Below are 19,699 nucleotides of genomic sequence, written 5' to 3'. Positions count from 1 at the left end.
CGCGTACTATTTATTTTCCTTATTAGATATTTTCAGTACTTTATCAACAGTGCACCAGTAAAAAAAGTGTTTATTTGTACTTTCAATGCGGAATCTAACCATTTATTTTAAAAATATTTTTTCGTGGGCAAAGGCATCTTAATGAAGAAAAATCTAAATTTCTCCATTTCCATAAAAAGTAAGAAAACTGTTTACATGTCAATATAAACTTTAACTTTTCAGCATCAAAATAAACCATGATTTTGATCATTGGGTGAAAGGATTTCGGAGCCACAACAGTTTAAAGTTGCTAATTTTATGAAAATACGATAAATTTAAATATTTTTAATTTAAACACTATGAAGTTCTGATGCCTCAAACTTTGCACAAAGCATTGTATCACAGTTGTCTATGGACAGAAAAAGTTTCATTGTATTTAAAAATTGCAAGGTCAATTTTCTCTATATTTCGGTCGATTTGAGATGGAATAGCCCATATATACTGTGGAGTCCCAGCCACCAAGTCATTCAAATGAGTGCGCTCCATGTGTGATGACTGGTGACTTAATATAATATATATGTCGAACACGGAGTAAGGGAAAGTATCAAAGGAGAAAGATTCGATCCAGTGCATGGATTGAGCCTCGGAGTACCTCAGTGGTTAGAGCACCCAGTGCGTAGAACTGGGGACTCAGGTTCGATCCCCGGTTCCAAAGCGAATTTTTCTCCATTAATAACCATATTTATTACACTGTAGGCTCTAAGTCTCTGTGACCTATAAAGCTGGAGATGATATCCTACTGTATTGATTTGTAGTCATTGAGTACAACATTTTACGTTTGATATTAAACACACATTTGGATTTTAATGTAATTTCACAAAAATAATGTTTTGATGAATCTGTTGTTGTAGGTGTGGTCTTTGCATGCACTGGCCCTAATCGCCGACTCTGGTGGACCTATGTTCCGAGGTTATGTGGAACCAACGCTGTCCCTAGCCCTCAAACTGCTCCTCAATGTGCCACAGTCTTACGTGGACGTTCATCAGTGCATCGGCAAAGTCTTGTCAGCTCTGATCACTACTGTGGGACCTGAATTGCAAGGTAGGCTCCTTCACCTTGGCAAACTGGAGAAGCTTGAAATGTATAACTATCTTCAAGAAAACTCACATTTAAAATTATTAAAACATATTGTAAATTTATTTAACTCACAACAATGAAATTTTATTCTTCCAACAATAATTCCTTTCTACAATTCACCTTAAACGCTCTCGTCAACAATTGGATTTTCACTCAACACAGTATTCGTTATAAAACTCCACCGACGACAATGACAATTTACTTAGACTAGTACGAACAACAATGAACTGTTAATCTTAACTAATATATACAAAGCACTATTTACAAATCAGAACTATCAGTTCTCAGTTCACAGTTCTTCTATCTCAGTCACTCGAGTTCACAGTATCTCGAACCACAGACCTTCAGAGACAGTTCACTGTACTCGAACTCGGGTCCCTCCAACTGCGGTCCACTGCACTCGAACTCAGGCCTTCGGCTGCTGACGCAGTTGCGACGCACACTCGAGTCGAACTCCGGTACACAAGACTGGCTTCCTTGCTCTGGCTTTCTCACTGACTGAATAACTGAAAAACTGCTGTCGTTCCTTCGCGTCCTTAATTTATAACCACAGCGACGTAGCCTCGAAAGTTCCACGTGTCTCTAGAGATGGCACTCCAGAAAAATCCAGAGCCCTCTCCTCTCTACCAGCACCAGATGCGCGTGCACTCTCTCTCCACTCTCTCGTCGCGTTGGCCCTTTCCCCTCTCCGCCGCACGCCATCCCAAAGTGCTCCGCGCGATCTTCTCTCTTGCGGGACGCTGGTCGTGAGTTCGAATCTCACGTCGCTGTCACAATATTATAAATGCACTTCATTATTGGTCAGATATGAAAGTCTATATAACTTAATTTATACTTGAAGCACAAGTATAAATAAGAAGAATAATTAATTTCTCTGAAATATAAGGGTCTGGAGATGTAGTGGTCTGGTTATTTCATATATCTGTTCATCTTATATTATACCATATTTGCTGCTGGCATATAGCGTTTTTTTTTTTCTTTGAAAATGGGACTAAAAAAGAGAATGTGTCACTTGTACTGAATTTAAAATTTGATTTAGAGGACAAAACTAAAATGCTTTCAATCATTCATTATCATAATATACTGGGTGTTCATTTCAAAGTGTGTCATGACGTCACCATTGATGAGTCAGCGATTTGAACCAAGTTTCAGCTTTGGTGTCAGAGAAGTTGCCTATTAATCAAGGCGTTCAATCTGAACTTGAGAATGTATACGGTATAACTTGAACGTCGTAGCAACAGATGGTGGTCTGTACTGTCTGTGTGCTACCATAAGCTCTTTCGAACTGTGTTCTGCGCGGCCAAGTCGTACTCAGGGTATTTGTTATCATCGGTTGCATGCGGCAACATTCCACAAATCAAATGCTCCGTGTCCATGTTGACTGTCGAAGTTAATGTCAACAAATTCGTAAATATTTTATTTAATGTTTTTTATTTAAATAAAATATTAAAAGATTTTGGGATGGAAATTTCAGCACAAAAATCAAAAGTAATGGCATTTTTAGGACAAGACCCAGTCAGAAGTAAGATAATACACAATAACCAATGCCTCGAACAAGTGCAAAATTTCAATTATCTGGGTTGTGAAATATCTTATCAAAATGAAAAAGATGTGAACAAGAAAATTACCAAATTTACACAAATTCTAGGAATAATAAACAATGCATTAAAAGCTAAATTAGTACAAAAATCTACAAGAATAAAAATATATAATACACTAGCATTACCCACCCTTTTATATGGAAGCGAGATTTGGTCATTAAAGAAAAAAGACGTGAACAGAATCAAAGCAACGGAAATGAAATTTTTGAGGAGGACAGCAGGATATACTCTTTTAGACCGAAAAAGGAATGAAGAAATTTTAGAACAATTAGAAGTAGAGTCAGTAGAAGAAAAAATCAGCAGATACAAATTCAATTGGCTAGATCATGTAAGAAGAATGGAAAATTCAAGAATCCCAAAAATTATGATGCAGTATAAACCTAGAGGACATCGTCGACCAGGAAGACCTTTAAGAAGACTGCTAGATGGGGCCGAAACAGGTCTACAGAGGCCTAATTCGTGAAGGAGGATGATGATGATGATGATGATGAAATTCGTAAATAATCGTCTTAACCTTCTCCCCATATCCCGACAGTAAGAAAAAACTCACCTCAGTACATGTTTCCAAACAGTTCACATTCCTGCCACTACCGGCGTTACCGTACGTATTGGTAAGTACTCTTCTGAATGAACGCCGAACTTGCTAGGCAACTTCTCTGGCAGGTAAGTAATACGCCTCTGTGGAAGTGTAGGAAGATTGAATTCTCTAAGCTCATCAACTAGCCACGTGATGGCATACAGCGAGCCATGACACACTTTGAACTGAACATCCAGTACTGCTCTCTTAAATTGATTGAGCATATTTGGAATTCATTCAATGGTTAACCCAAAACACATTATGAAATGTTTCATATAAAACAATTTTTATCTCGAAAAGAAAGCAAAAACGAGCAAAATTGTATTAAACTGTTTTGTTTGAAATGTTTCAAAGAATAACCCCTGAAATTAATGACATTACTTACGGTTCATTCTGTATATAGGGTGGGGTTGAGGTAATAAGTTACAATGTATTGAATAAAACTTTATCTAATCTTCAAACACATGCCAATTTAATATATATTGTTTATTTCACAATTGCCTATTATGGAGTGTTAAAAATTTATGTTGATCGCACTGATACTCCGTGGTAAAAAAGAAACTGTTTTTATTATTATTATTATTATTATTTACAAGTCTATGAAATGACACATCACATTCAAGGAATATTGTTGGAATATTGTGTACATTACACATGATTAGAACATATTTTTAATAAATTTAGTAATATATCATTAATAGTTTGTTAGTAAATTACAGTTTACAAACGTGGGGTAATTTGGGTATAATTCTAGGTTAATTGGCAACTAACCTAGATTTCGTTCCAGATCATGTCACGTACACAAATTATGGATTGTTGAAAGACAAATAAATATCCGAAGTGTTCCCTGTCTCTGATTTGAATGGGAGGTATTTTAAATTTACAAAATATGCCTTATCAAGAACTTAGGAATTAGCTGAAATTTTTTATCTTGTTAGATCTAATTAAAATTGTTAAATGCCTACCTAACCTCTGCTTTCTGTTCTGTGATAGATGCACTATCCTATGGTTGGGATAATTTGATTTTATAAGGACTTTGAAGCATGTTTCACTTCAATATTGTACCCAAATTTTCCCATTCATGGGGTAAATTGAGTATAGTTAATCTTAAGATCTTTATTATGTTAAGAAGAAGCCAACATACTTGAAAATCCAATAGAATCATTCTAGAAGGTCACAGTGCTAACATATAGAAAATTGACTGTAAAATTTTATCATGGTAACAGGCTATGGGTCTCTAAACTTAAAAAGGTTGTTTTTATACTCAAATTACCCCAACACACTCTATTTGTGTTCTAATAAATATTTGTATTTATGCTTCATATTTGATTTGCTTTTCAGGCAACACCACGTCAGTCTGTATGGCCAGATCTTCATTCCTGTGTGCATGTGCTATTATGCAGGATCATCAAGATCCATTGGTTCAAGCTGAAGCAACCGCTTGTTTACAACAGCTTCACTTGTTTGCACCTCGTCATGTTAACCTGTCTTCTCTTGTGCCAACTCTTTGTGTAAGTGAAATAAGAGTTTCCAGACCGAGCAATGTCTTGGACAACAAAATAATCATAGTTACTCTAAACATTACATTGCAATCCATTATTTATTTATTTATTTATTTTATTTATTTATTTATTTATTTATTTATTTATTTTTTATTTTTTATTCTTTTTTTTTTTTGCAAGATACAAGTGTAATTACAAATTAAAAATTGAAAATGAAAAAAAAAAAAAACAAAAAAAAATAGATACTACCTAAATAAAAGAGACAGATATACTGGGTGTTCATTTCAAAATGTGTCATGACATCACTGTTGTGAGTCAGCGATTTGAAGCGAGTTTCAGCTTTTATGTCAGAGAAGTTGCCTATATTTAAGGCGTTAAATCTGAACTTGAGAACGTGTACGGTATAACTTGAACATTGTAGCAACAGATGACGGTCTGTACGGTCTGTGTGCTACCATAACCTCTTTCAAACTGTGTTTTGCTCGCGCAAGTCATACACAGGGTATTTGTTATCATCGGTTGCATACGGCAACATTCCACAATACAAATCAAATGCTCCGTGTCCATGTTGACCGTCGAAGTTAATGTCAGCAAATACGTAAGTAATCGTTTTGACTCTCTCCCCATATCCCGACAGTAAGAAAAAAAAACTCACCTCTGTAGACTACGTATTTCTAAACAGTTCACATTCCTGTCACTACCAGCGTTACCGTACGTATCGGTACGTACTTGCTAGGCAACTTGTCTACCACATAGGTAATTCGCCTTTGCGGAAGTGTAGGAAGATCGAATTCTCTAGGCTCATCGACTAGCCACATGACGACATACAGCGAGCCATGACACACTTTGAACTGAACACCCAGTAGATATAAATGAAAAATACCAAATAAAAATAAATAAAAAGAGTTAACTACAGATATCATAGCCAAAAATGTTGTTGTTGTCTAATGCCAGACGTTTGACAATAAAGTCATTTGACCTCGTGCACTCCAATATTTTTCAAAGATATTATCATGACCAGCCACTGAAGCACAGAGTCATTTCAGGCAAAAATGTAAAATGTAGCTATAATTGGCAAATTACAGAGTAAATATAACACTATGTTAATAAATTCAATATACAGTATTATATAGTAGGCCTAATAGGCTTAATTTATTTATATCAATCATTACAGTAATCTTCACTTATCATCGTTACTTTTTTCCAAAAAAAAAAAAAACTGCGACAATTATTAAAACAAGATAATTGAATCATGTAAACCCATGTTATGGCAACAGTTCATTCTATGAAACTGAAACCTAGTCACATATAGACAGTTTTATTTTAGGTTATAACCTTGGACAAAATTACTTATTACGAGTAATATCATCACTGATTTAATTTAGTATTAAATTATTAAATCCATTAACATTTTTATAGGAGTTCAGCAGAAAACTAAAAATTTAACAATATTAACATAAAAATACTGCGTCACATATTGTATTTCTTCACAGCTAGAATATGGAACATGTCAAAAAAAACCTTAACAGTACTAGAAAGTCTTAACTATAGTCACAGTCTAGTTGAAATATATACAGAAGAGTTTTACAATATAGCCTAATAGCACAACACAAGGAGTTAGTAGCAATACTTAATACAAGACAGAAATATTCGTGCAGCATTGTTAAATGTCATAAATTCACCTACAGAATAGAAGGTGTGAGAAATTAGATACTTCTTTTTGGGCCTAAATAATCTCATGTTTTGACTTTGATTTTCTACATCCATAGGGAGGCTATTAAAAATTTTTACGGCCATATAACGCACTCCTTTTTGACACCGCGATAGACTTTCTGATGGAGTATGAAAGTCATTTTTTGATGAGTATTTTTGCTACGAACTGTTGAATTGGTTACAAAGTTTTCACGATTACATACGAGGAAGTTTATTCATTAAAAAAAATACTGACAAGCCATGGACATTAGTTGTAGTTTTTTGAAAATGGGCCTACATGATTCACTAGATTTGGCACCTACTAGTCCACACCTGTGGAGTAACGGCTAGCGTGTCTGACCGCGAAACCAGGTGGCCCGGGTTCGATTCCCGGTCGGGGCAAGTTATCTGGTTGAGGTTTTTTCCGGGGTTTTCCCTCAACCCAATATGAGCAAATGCTGGGTAACTTTTGGTGCTGGACCCCGGACTCATTTCACAGTCATTATCACCTTCATATCATTCAGACGCTAAATAACCTAGATGTTTCGTAAAATAACCTACTAAAAAAAAAGGCACCTACTATTATTCTAATTGAGTAGTTTAATATCAAAGATGGACATCTGTCGTCTCCATAGTTTTGATCTAGAGGCACTTTTTTGTTTCACAGTGTTTTTTGTAGTTTTTAAAACAAATTATTTTTATAAATGTAGTGTTAGAGTTTGTGTATAGTTTCACCATAACTGAAAAAAGCATGAAAAAATGTATAAGAATCCACATTATCTAAGTTTCATCTGAAGGTCAGATGTCCGCCTTTGATATTAAGCTACTCAATTACTCTTTTTTCGTAGTAGGAATATATTCTTATTATCTGTAGAATTTGCCCAGAATATTATTCCAAAACTCATTACCGAGTGGAAGTATGCAAAGTACCTAACCTAACCTAACCTAACCCAAACCTAACTTAAGTTTTTAAAGCATTGATATTTACTATGTCTTGCACAGATCTAATAGCAAAACATACTGAATTTAGTTTGGGAGTAATTTTTTTCAATTTAACACATTATCAATTTGTAAGCCAAGAAATTTGGTTGTTGTGCTTTCTATTAGGGATCTTTTTTAATTATTGTGCTTGAAATTTGCGAGACTGAATTTGGACAGAATTTAATTGGATTATGTTAGTTTTGTTACAGTTTAATACTAATTTATTGGCTGATAACCAATCACACATTTTAAGGAGAATTGCCTGTGTTGAAGATTGAAATGTGGTAGAGTTATTGGCTGTAATTACTATTCTTGTGTCATCTGCAAATAATATGGGATGACCTACATCTTTTATTAGGGGGGCAAGGTCTTTTATGAACAGTAGAAAAAGTAGATGACCTAATATTGATCCTTGTGGAATTCCATGTTGTCATGACAGGCTCTGTCATCTATACTAATAATAAATCTGTAGCCGAAATTTTTCTGGTAATTTTCGATTTTCCAAAAATAATTGGTCCTAACATATAGGCTATAATTAACCACCCTGAAACCGAAAATCGCATTTTTGAAATTTTTGTTTGTATGTCTGTCTGTATGTTTGTTACCATTTCACGCGATAATGGCTGAACCGATTTATATGAAAATTGGAATATAAATTAAGTTCGTTGTAACTTAGATTTTAGGCTACATGACATTCAAAATACTTTATTTAAAAGGGGGGTTATAAGGGGGCCTGAATTAAATAAATCGAAATATCTCGCTTATTATTGATTTTTGTGAAAAATGTTACATAACAAAAGTGTCTTTAAAAATGATTTCCGATAAGTTTTATTCTTTACAAAATTTTGATATGACTGATATTTAATGAGATAAATGAGTTTTAAAATTAAAATAACGCCATCTAAGACGGTGCAATGAATTAAGAACAAATGACTTCGTCTATAAGGGGCCTTGGACAACAACAATCGAAATGGGGGCCTTGGACATCAACAATCGAAAGCTATTAAACATAGCCTACAGAATGTTTCTGTGTTTGTATGAAGTAATATCAGAAGCTAAATTAAGCGATTTGTATAATTAATTATTATTTCACCATTGGAAAGTGTAGTTTCTCTAGATGGACATAATGCTATATGTTATTACAGTAACGTCTGAGTAAATCGAGGACAGGTAAGATTAAAATAGCTTCTTATGCACAGAAAATTTGATAGGCTATTTTGTACATTCGTTTTCTGTATTTCTTAAAATAATATTTATGTACACTCATTTTAATCTCAGAGAATTAACGAACAACGAGAGTGTATTGAATTAGTATACAGTAATAGTACGTTAGCTTAGCAATCCATTATTTTATAATTCAAATTTTAGCTATGCTCAATTGAATCGTGTTAAAATACATAAAATATATATGCATAAATGCAGTGCAAAAAAAATTGGGTAATGAGCGAAGCAGAATATCTTGCGCTGTTGTAAAAGTTGTTCCCTAGATCAAACGTCCTATTTTAATTATGTAATTACTTTATTTTTATTTCTAACAGGTGCAGCGGAGCACACGGGTATGGCTAGTTCGTAAATACAAATTATCTAATCACAATATATGTAACATTTTGAAAAATAAATAAGAAAATTAATTAATTAATTGGAGACAGAATTTACATTTCACACTGTAAGATTTTCTATTACAGATCAAGTTTCTCGACTACATTGAAACATGCTTTCTTTAATTATGCGCAATTTTACTGAACAAGAACTTCTAATATGTCTGTCAATATTTTGTTACAGCGAACTTTGTCAAGTAATCATTTGCTGCTAAGAAAAGCTGCAATTTCATGTCTTCGTCAGCTTGCTCAAAGAGAGGCAAAGGAGGTGTGTGAACATGCAATGACACTTGCCAGTGAAAGCAGGGATACCAACACTGTAGAAGGTATGATGCAGTTTATACTCTTATAATGAAAGATTCAGTCAAGATTTTTATTTTTAAATAATATTATGAGTACTACATTTCAGAGTCCTTCCATATTAAAAATTCATAACTTTAAACTCGTTGCAGGCTTGGTAATTACAGAAAGTGGACTGCCTGGCGTTCTGTTCAGCATGCTGGATACGGAGACGGATAGCAGACTGATCAAGGATATCCACGACACTTTGACCAGCATGTTGCAGATGATGGCAGCAGATAACCTATCCCAGTGGCTGTCTCTCTGTAAGGACGTCCTCACTGTTGCCACAGGTAACTATTCATTTGTACAGAATATAATTATTGATTTTGTCTGTGTTTTGTGGAAGAATTATCCACCAGAATTAATGACATTAATTACGATTTACTAAATTGACCTTACAATTTCTAAATACAATGAAACTTTTTTTATACGTAGAGAACTGTAATACAATGCTTTGTGCAAAGTTTGAGACATCAGAACTTCATAGTGTTTAAATTTAAAATATTTAAATTTATCGTATTTTCATAAAATTAGCAACTTTAAACTGTTGTAGCTCTGAAACCCTTTCACCCAATGATCAAAACCATGGTTTATTTTGATGCTGAGAAGTTAAAGTTTATATTGACATATAAACAGATTTTCTTACTTTTTATGGAAATGGAGAAATTTAGATTTTTCCTCATTAAGACGCCTTTGCTTAGGAAAAAATATTTTAAAAATATATAGTTAGATTCCGCATTGAAAGTACAAATAAACACATATTTTTTAATGATAGTATGTTGATAAGAAAGTATTGAAAATATCAAATAAAGAAAATAAATAGTACGCGCGTGAACTAACCAGCTGACTGTGAGACGGGAGCAAGGCCAGGAGACAAACACGTGATGTTTCGTCTAGTAGCGCATAGCTGGGCTAGCTTTATCACAAGTTTTCATAAACACAGGAGTAAAATGACGCCCAATGCTCGCTTATCTTCAGCTCTCGGCCAGTGCGTGCGGTACTGCACCATTCAAGTCTAGGCATGTGAAAATAATCTATTTAATGCCCTCGAAACTTATTGCCATACCACTAAGCAAACAATGCCGAATCTCTCTTAATGATGCAAGGTTTTTTCTCAATTTTTTTTTACATTCTTACAAATAGGCAAGAAGCCTAAAAGTAAGTAAAATCAGATTATCTGTCTCTCTGTGTACAATAAAAATAAGGATTACTTCTTAACATAACCTACCAAATGTCAGCTTCAAAATGAGCTCCTGTTCAATGTTCTGCAGTAAATGGTTCCAGAGTTCTGAGCGCTGAAAGAGGCTTGTTTTTATAAAATACGGTAAATTTGTCGCTCAACAATACGAAAACCGTTTGACTTTTGATAGTATATTTTTGAAAATGCACTCTCCTCAGCACCTTGTATAAATAGGGAAAAAATTATAGTATAAAAAAATGCGAGGTTTTTTGCTGATCGATATCATATGGAATAGCCCATATATATATTTTTTTCATTTTGTGAAGAAATGTATCAGACTCAGTTATGGCACAGAAAGGGTTTTATCACTATTGTCTTACGTTTGTTTCAGAATCGAGTAGTAGTGGAGATGAGGCAGTCGGTAGTATTGGTAGTGGAGAGATTGAAGAGAGGGAAGACATTGAGCCTGATGATGATCAAGCGGAGTTTCATGCAGCAGATGATCAGTTGACTCACCCTGCAGTGCAACCCCGGTGGCCAACAAGGGTGTTTGCTGCAGAATGCGTTCGCAGGATCATAGTGGCTTGTGAGGGCAATAAAAGTGCACACTTTGACCTCACCTTAGCCAAAGAAATGCAGCTTACGAAAAGTAGAGGTAAAATCCTCGAATTCTTGTACTGCCCGTGCCTCACTTCCTGAGCTGTTTCTTTGCGGGGCGAGACGCAGAGGGGGAAAGTGGGCGGTCCTGGGTAGCGCATGTGACTACTACCCTACGTTCAACACATCGGCCTTCTCAGGATTGCTTTCGTCAGTTATGGAGCAAGATCAGCCATGGACAAGCGAATGTATAGGCTGTCCCCTCACAAAACAAATTATGTCCTTCTCATCAATTCCTGTAACTAAACACTAATACCAGTGGTAGACTACAGTTTCTACTCGAGATTATCGACCTAATCGCGATTACGGTTATCACGTGTACACATCCGTAAACTCTTTCCTCTATGGCAGTGTTTCTAAAACTTTTTCCACCGCGAAACCCCTTTTAATCTACAGTGTAACTGCGAAATCCTTGTAATATTTTATTAGTATTTAATAGTTAACAGACGAGTGAAAGCTAGTATCTCAATAATTTTTCAGTGGGACGAATGTATTTGCTTTTTAAGCCTGCATTCTGGTTTTATGGCGGAAAGTTGTAGTCTCATTTCTACTGTACTTCTGCATTTTGTCTTTTCGGTATTATGTTTTAGTCAAGAGGGCTTAGATCTAAGCCCTCTTGGTTTTAGTGAACACATACGCAGAGAATCCAGTGATGAAAGTGATAAGTATTATGGGTATTTTCCGTTTTAGATGTTCATCAAACCTATTGACATTAGGCATATTATAGTATTATTATTATTATTTTTATTATTATTATTATTATTATTATTATTATTATTATTATTATTATTATCGGTGGTTTCATGATATTATGGATTCATATTTTCGTAATATTTATATATTTTTATGGTAACCATAAATGGTAAGTATAAAATAGCCACCGGAGCAGCTCAGTTGGCTAAGGCGCTTGCCTATCGATCCAGGATTGCTCTTGGGCACGGGTTCGATTCCCGCTGGGCTGATTACCTAGTTGGATTTCTTCCCGAGGTTTTCCCCAACCGTAAGGCGAATGGCATGTAATGTTTGGCGAATCCCTGACTTCATCTCGCCAAATACCATTTCACTATCATCAATCCCATCGATGCAAAATAACGTAGTAGTTGATACAATGTTGTTAAATAACCAAGTAAAAAAACGTATGGAATAAAATTTAAAATCATATAGGGATCACGGAACACCGGAACATACTTTGAGAAATACTGCTCTATGGTAATTTAGCAGTTGTCCAGACTGAACGATGTTAATGTTAATGTTATGTTTTATTTAACGACGCTTGCAACTGCAGAGGTCATATCAGCGTCGCCGGATGTGCCGGAATTTTGTCCCGCAGGAGTTCTTTTACATGCCAGTAAATCTACTGACATGAGCCTGTCGCATTTAAGCACACTTAAATGCCATCGACCTGGCCCGGGATCGAACCCGCAACCTTGGGCATAGAAGGCCAGCGCTATACCAACTCGCCAACCAGAGACTGAACGAAGAGTGGCCTAGTGTGTACATACGTTTTCGGAAATCGTCATCAGAGATAATAGCGATAGTGGTAACCACGATTAGAGTATCCAGTATTATAAAGAATGCACTGGCATAGGATAATGTTTTCAGCACATGTAATATGCTGCCGTGCCGCACGCTGTAGCTGCCGTGCCTGTCCGAGCAGACCTAAGAGGCGTGGTTATAAGCACTAGGGAGCTCTCGGTTCAGGACGTGAGACACGGGTAGTATGTACTCACTGCATCATAAAAGTATTCCTAAGCCACTAAAGTAGTTTTTGGGTAGCGAGCAAGACCTGTAATCTGAGGCTGTGGTCGGGCTGGCTGAGTTTTTTCCCAGGTTTTGCCCAACTATAAAACAAATGTCAGGTAATGTTAATGTTATGTTTTATTTAACGACGCTCGCAACTGCAGAGATTATATCAGCGTCGCCGGATGTGCCGGAATTTTGTCCCACAGGAGTTCTTTTACATGCCAGTAAATCTACTGACATGAGCCTGTCGACCTGGCCCGGGATCGAATCCGCAACCTTGGGCATAGAAGGCCAGCGCTATACCAACTCGCCAACCAGGTCGACAAATGCTCTTGACAAAATATCACGATAACCTCGCAGTTAATATAGCGTCGTTAAATAATAGATTTAAGAAAATTGGTGGTAGTCTGGAGGCAGGCATATGTTTGAATATAGAATATGTCTTGGAATTAAGGGTTGAGAAATGAAACAGCAGTTATATTCAGTGATTGCATTCAGTTAAAAAATCAGAATATATTCAGAAAAAAGTATAGCATTTAAGGTGCAATTTATCTTCAAATTTGTCATGTTCACCTTCATTAACAAAATCTGTGAATCTTGAATAAAATATAGACATTTTTTCTGTGTGAAATATCTACAAATTCTGCATGTTTAAGAAATTCACTCTCAGTTGGAAATTTTTTTACATTCCTCCTCTTATCGGAAGATATACACACACAGGGTGGAAGTGAAATAACCCTGCAGATTTTCAGAGTGATTAGCTCATGTTGTATGTAACAAAAAAAAAAACTGTAATACTATATTGGTGGAGAGTTCATAGTTTTCTTAGAAAAAAATGTTCCCCCCCCCCGAAATGTTTAACACCCTCTTATTTGGTAACTATTGCGAGTAGGATCGTGATTTTTGTCCATATCGATAGAAAATCTAATAAAGAATCATTTATCCCCTCTGGTGTATTTCAATAGCATGAATGGTTTTCATGTAAATTTAATTTAAAAACCACTAATTTGAAGCCACTGACCATTGCAAACAGATTGCAACGTTGTAGCCAGAGAGGGAGGTGGAGGGTAGTTCACCTGGGGAGATAGACCTGAGTTTGTCGACCTCTTACATCTGTATTACAAGAAGAAACAACAGTGTGTTAGCGGCGATGTTGCCAGATTGCTGAAACTTCAAATTTAATTTTCTGATTAACTGTGCATTTAATCACAAAACGTGATATAGGTTTTCTGTTCATTTAAGTGTAGCCTATCATCCCTTTCAAACTGCAGAATAATTTTCCCTTTGGCCATAATATCGTAATAGTGGAGGGAGATCCATAATAGTTGGCACCTCTGTTAATGAAATAGTGGTGGAATGCTGGTAGCACCACAAATTCTACTTGACCCACTGGGTTTCAGTCCCTGGTTACCAGCATGGATAGTTGACAGTCTAGCTATTCGGCAAACAGTGCGTCTGTTTCAAACTGTGTTTGAGCTTGCAAACCTCAGCTAGCATTCACACAACCATCAAGAACGACTCAGAAACGTTGTAGTAATTATTTTGAGAGTATTTTCAAGTAAATGTTTAATTCATTGCATGCATACATTCAAGACATATTAAATACTTACAGGAAATATGTAATAATAACAATAATAATAATGTTCAGTAATCCCATCTTAATTTTTTTAAATATTTCTATCTTTCGTCCTTCCAGGTGACTATCTCGTCTTGCACCTGTCAGATTTAGTGAGAATGGCTTTCATGGCAGCAACCAGTGACTCGGACCCTCTGAGACTCGAAGGTCTGAAGACGCTGCACGAAGTTATTGATAAGTTTGCCCGCGTGCCAGAACCTGAGTTCCCAGGCCACCTCCTGCTGGAGCAGTTCCAAGCACAGGTGTGGAAATTATTATTAGCTTAAGCTTCATTGAGACAGGTTTTGTAATGTTACAGTTGTAGTTGACTACCATATAAAGATTCTCAACAGAAAGAAAAAAACTTTCTAGTTCTACGTTCTGTTTCATTCAGCTGAGTAAATTTTGTTGTCCTTTCCAAATATTAAGGTAGTATTAGATTATCAAAGCAGCTCAAATGATAGTGAATTTGACTCGAGATTTGGAGCTGCTGTTGGATGTCTGTTTAAATCTCACTTTGGGTGATTACTTGGTTGAGTTTTCTCTGATGTTTTTCCCAACTCTATGGAGCAAGTCAGGTAATAGCATAGCGAATTCTCGGACTCATCTTGCAAAAATATCATCTCACTCTCAGAAGTTCCACCAAAAGGCACAAGAAGCCTTCAGACTGCATTGTATCTGGAACATAAAAAAGCAATGCAAAATACTGTATGTGTTTTGCCATTTGAAATCTTTCAATTATTGTGCACACTATTGATTTCTTTTATTGTTATTCTAAAGTTATTAACTTGTCGCATTTAGAATTGAAATATTTTAAATAGTTTTACTTGCTAAATAAACAAGACCACGACTATAAAATACCCTCAGAAAAATAGCAAAAGTAATTGTGATTGAACAAATCACCAAGAATTATTTAGTAAAATCAAAGGGATTAAAAATATTATAACTTCTAATCATTGAAACTGTGGTGATGGTAATAGTAGCAACATTGATGATGATGATGATGATTATGAAAAATCCGAGGAAGATGGATGATGATGCTGATGACAACAATATTAATAATAATGGGAAAGAAGAGGATGATGATGAAAAATCCGAGGAGGATGGATGATGATGATGATGATGATGATGATGATAACAATATTAATAATAATGGGAAAGAAGAGGATAATGATGAGGATGATGATGAAAAATCCGAGGAGGATTAATGATGATGATGATGATGATGATGATAACAACAATATTAATAATAATGGGAAAGAAGAGGATGATGATGAAAAATCCGAGGAGGATGAATGATGATAATGATGATGATGACAACAATATTAATAATAATGGGAAAGAAGAGGATGATGATGAAAAATCCGAGGAGAATGGATGATGATAATGATGATGATGATGACAACAATATTAATAATTAATGGGAAAGAAGAGGATGATGATGAAAAATCCGAGGAGGATGGATGATGATGATGATGATGATGATGATGACAACAATATTAATAATTAATGGGAAAGAAGAGGATGATGATGAAAAATCCGAGGAGGATGAATGATGATAATGATGATGATGATGACAACAATATTAATAATAATGGGAAAGAAGAGGATGATGATGAAAAATCCGAGGAGGATGGATGATGATAATGATGATGATGATGACAACAATATTAATAATTAATGGGAAAGAAGAGGATGATGATGAAAAATCCGAGGAGGATGGATGATGATGATGAGGATGATGATGATGACAACAATATTAATAATTAATGGGAAAGAAGAGGATGATGATGAAAAATCTGAGGAGGATGGATGATGATGATGATGATGATGATGATGATGATGACAACAATATTAATAATAATGAGAAAGAAGAAGATAATGATAATGATGATGAAAAATCCGAGGAGGATGGATGGATGATGATGATGATGACAACAACAATATTAATAATAATGGGAAAGAAGAGGATATTGATGAGAATGATGATATGACAAGAATGATGATGATGATATAAATAATAATGGGAAAGAAGAGAGTAATGATGAGAATGATATGTTGACAAGGATGATGATGATGATGTTGATGATGATAGAATGATACTGGATGGTGGTGGTGGTGATAAAAATTATTATGATGATAAAGTAGAAGAAAAGGGTGATCAATGTGATGAGACAAATTAATGGACCTTTATATTCAATTTGTCAGGTTGGTGCAGCCTTGAGGCCAGCATTCTCACCAGAGACTCCCTCACATGTGACAGCTGCAGCATGTCAGGTGTGCAGTGCTTGGATTGGGAGTGGCGTTGCTCGGGACCTGAATGACCTGCGGCGTGTTCATCAGCTCCTTGTTTCATCCTTGGCTAAGCTTCGACGGGGAACAACCACTATTCAACTCTACAATGAAAGTCTTGCAACACTCGAAAGACTTGCAATTCTGAAGGCATGGGCTGAAGTAAGTACGTTAGTGATTAGTTCTTATATATTATTATAATGTACCGAAGTACATATGATATTTTCATGCAGATATTCTGCGTCATCATACGATGAAAGAGTAATGGAACGGAGAAAAATTCTCTCCGGCGCCAGGATTTGAACCCGGGTTTTCAGCTCTACGTGCTGACGTCAGCACGTAGAGCTGAAAACCCGGGTTCAAATCCCGGCGCCGGAGAGAATTTTTCTCCGTTCCATTACTCTTTCATCGTATGATTAGTTCTTGTTAGAGCTAATGTAAATATGAAAAAATATCGTGCTAAATTCCTTAAAAATTCTTATTTGAAGGTAAACAGTGAAGGTCATTGTTGACATTAACCTTATTATTACTGATATTTATAGTACATTTAGAATGGGGTGAATGGACAGAATACTACCATTGTTACTTCTTGCCTCCAAATTAGAAGTGGAGAAGAAATAATTGAACATTTATTTCGGAACATTTCCACAAATGGCAGTTACTACAGTGTTCCCAACCTGAAAACATAATATTGCTACAAGTGTAGGAAAATCTCACTACTTTCCACTGCACAAACATTGTTCACTGTAGCAATATATTGTAATATGTTCGTCCTTCCAATTTATTTCAACTTCCATGTTATTTCCATATTTCTGACATCTAATAAGTCCACACCTGTGGAGTAACGGTCAGCGCGTCTGGCCGCGAAACCAGGTGGCCCAGGTTTGATTCCCGGTCGGGGCAAGTTACCTGGTTAAGGTTTTTTCTGGAGCTTTCCCTCAACCCAAGATGAGCAAATGCTGGGTAACTTTCGGTGCTGGACCCCGGACTCATTTCACCCGGCATTATCACCTTCATCTCATTCAGACGCTAAATAACCTAAGCTGTTGATAAAGCGTCGTAAAATAACCTACTAAAAAAAAAAAAAAGACATGTAATATCTTGTCTCATCTTCTTCGCCTTAAGATGCAAGACTTAATTCTTGAAATCCTTTACCCAGAAATGTAATTTTCTTGTATTCTTTCATTATAGGTGTACATAGTAGCAATGATAGGCAACGGTTCAGCTCCTGGTTGCATCACATCCAGTTATAACATAGTCCCTTGTAACATATCACCCGATAAGGATGAAGAGGACTTTGGTGATTTTGAGTTCCGAGGAGAGAGTCTGTTAAATTTGGTACAACCAGAACTGATGAGTTTGTCTCAGCATTGGTTGGCAGCTCTCCGAGACCATGCTCTGCTCTCCTTACCACCAGGTATGTATTAAAGCACATTTTCTAAAAGATTTTTGTGAAGCAACTACTTGACTGAACACGGCTTGCTTGATGATTATCCATAATGGTTCATAACTGGACACAGTACCAAGCAGCAGACAACCGCAGAAATTGACTTTTTTAACGCTGCTTGGCTTTAGTAAGGCATTTGACACAGTAGACATAGACCTTCTGTTGCAAGAATTAAAACATCTTAATGTTTCTGAAACTACCATTACTTGGTTTGACTTCTACATTCACGATCTCCAACAATGTATCACGGCAGGTGTTCATTCTTCAGATTGCCACTTTGTGAAGGCAGGGGTTCCTCAAGGATCAGTGTTTGGATCTGTACTGTTTATGACTTACATCATAACAAAAGTAATAAAACATTGTAAATATAACATGTATGTTGATGATTTACAATTATACAGTCACTACCATCCTGATGAAATGAATGACTCAGCACAAAAAGTAAATGAGGACTCGAATTCTATTTCGATGTGGGCTCATGTATTTGGATTGAGGTTAAATCCAGAGAAATCGCAGGCAATAGTAATGGGACATCATTGGCTACTCAGCTCTCTAGATAATAATAATTTACCATTGGTAAAGCTTAATGATAAAGTTACTGAATACTGTGACTGTAAGAAATCTAGGGATCTTTATGAAAAAGGACCTCTACATTCGCGATCTCCAACAATGTGTCACGGCAGGTGTTCATTCTTGAGATTGGCATTTTGTGAAGGCAGGGGTTCCTCAAGGATCAGTGCTTGGATCTCTACTATTTATGACTTACATCATAACAAAAATAATAAAACATTGTAAATATAACATGTATGTTGACGATTTACAATTATACAGTCACTACCATCCTGATGAAATGAATGGCTCAGCGCAAAAAGTAAATGAGGACTCGAATTCTATTTCGATGTGGGCTCATATATTTGGAGAAATCGCAGGTAATAGTAATGGGACATCATTGGCTACTCAGCTCTCTAGATAGTAATAATTTACCATCGGTAAAGCTTAAAGATAAAGTTACTGAATACTGTGACCCTATAAGAAATCTAGGGATATTTCTGGAAAAGGATCTAAACTGGAATAGTCATTTTACAAACACAGACAAGAAAATATTTTCTGTATGGCTGCAAAAGGGGGGGAGAGTCATTAATCCTTCCCATTGAAGACTTTAAGGAACCAGCCTAGACAAATACCTAATGTCCCATCCCTACCTTCCCGTGGTGCAGCTGTTAGTAAGCATAATTTTACAAGCTGAACTAAAGGGAGGGGCTACTCATCAATTAGCACTGGTCAGCTTGATGAGTTAATGACTGAGTTTGGTATAATTTTCCTCTATTCAATACATAATTCCCTCTTTACCCTTTC

General features: G+C 35.9%; 1 protein-coding gene across 4 annotated transcripts in view; it reads left to right on the top strand.

Annotated features, from left to right (window-relative positions):
* LOC138702016 (HEAT repeat-containing protein 5B) overlaps positions 1-19,699 on the top strand; it is a 267,228-nt gene that overhangs the window by 207,943 nt on the left and 39,586 nt on the right. For all 4 annotated transcript variants that reach the window (XM_069829495.1, XM_069829494.1, XM_069829493.1 and 1 more), the window contains 8 exons: positions 891-1,080; positions 4,636-4,805; positions 9,252-9,393; positions 9,520-9,699; positions 10,981-11,244; positions 14,686-14,867; positions 16,813-17,058; positions 18,088-18,313. In XM_069829495.1, coding sequence (XP_069685596.1) covers positions 891-1,080; positions 4,636-4,805; positions 9,252-9,393; positions 9,520-9,699; positions 10,981-11,244; positions 14,686-14,867; positions 16,813-17,058; positions 18,088-18,313 — 1,600 coding nt within the window. The remainder of the gene's footprint in view (positions 1-890; positions 1,081-4,635; positions 4,806-9,251; positions 9,394-9,519; positions 9,700-10,980; positions 11,245-14,685; positions 14,868-16,812; positions 17,059-18,087; positions 18,314-19,699) is intronic.

The sequence above is a fragment of the Periplaneta americana genome, chromosome 6 (genome assembly GCF_040183065.1).
Source record: "Periplaneta americana isolate PAMFEO1 chromosome 6, P.americana_PAMFEO1_priV1, whole genome shotgun sequence".
In the NCBI taxonomy this organism is placed as follows: domain Eukaryota; kingdom Metazoa; phylum Arthropoda; class Insecta; order Blattodea; family Blattidae; genus Periplaneta; species Periplaneta americana.
The sequence above is the reverse complement of the archived record's forward strand: the minus strand, read 5'-3'. Positions and strand labels throughout refer to the sequence as shown.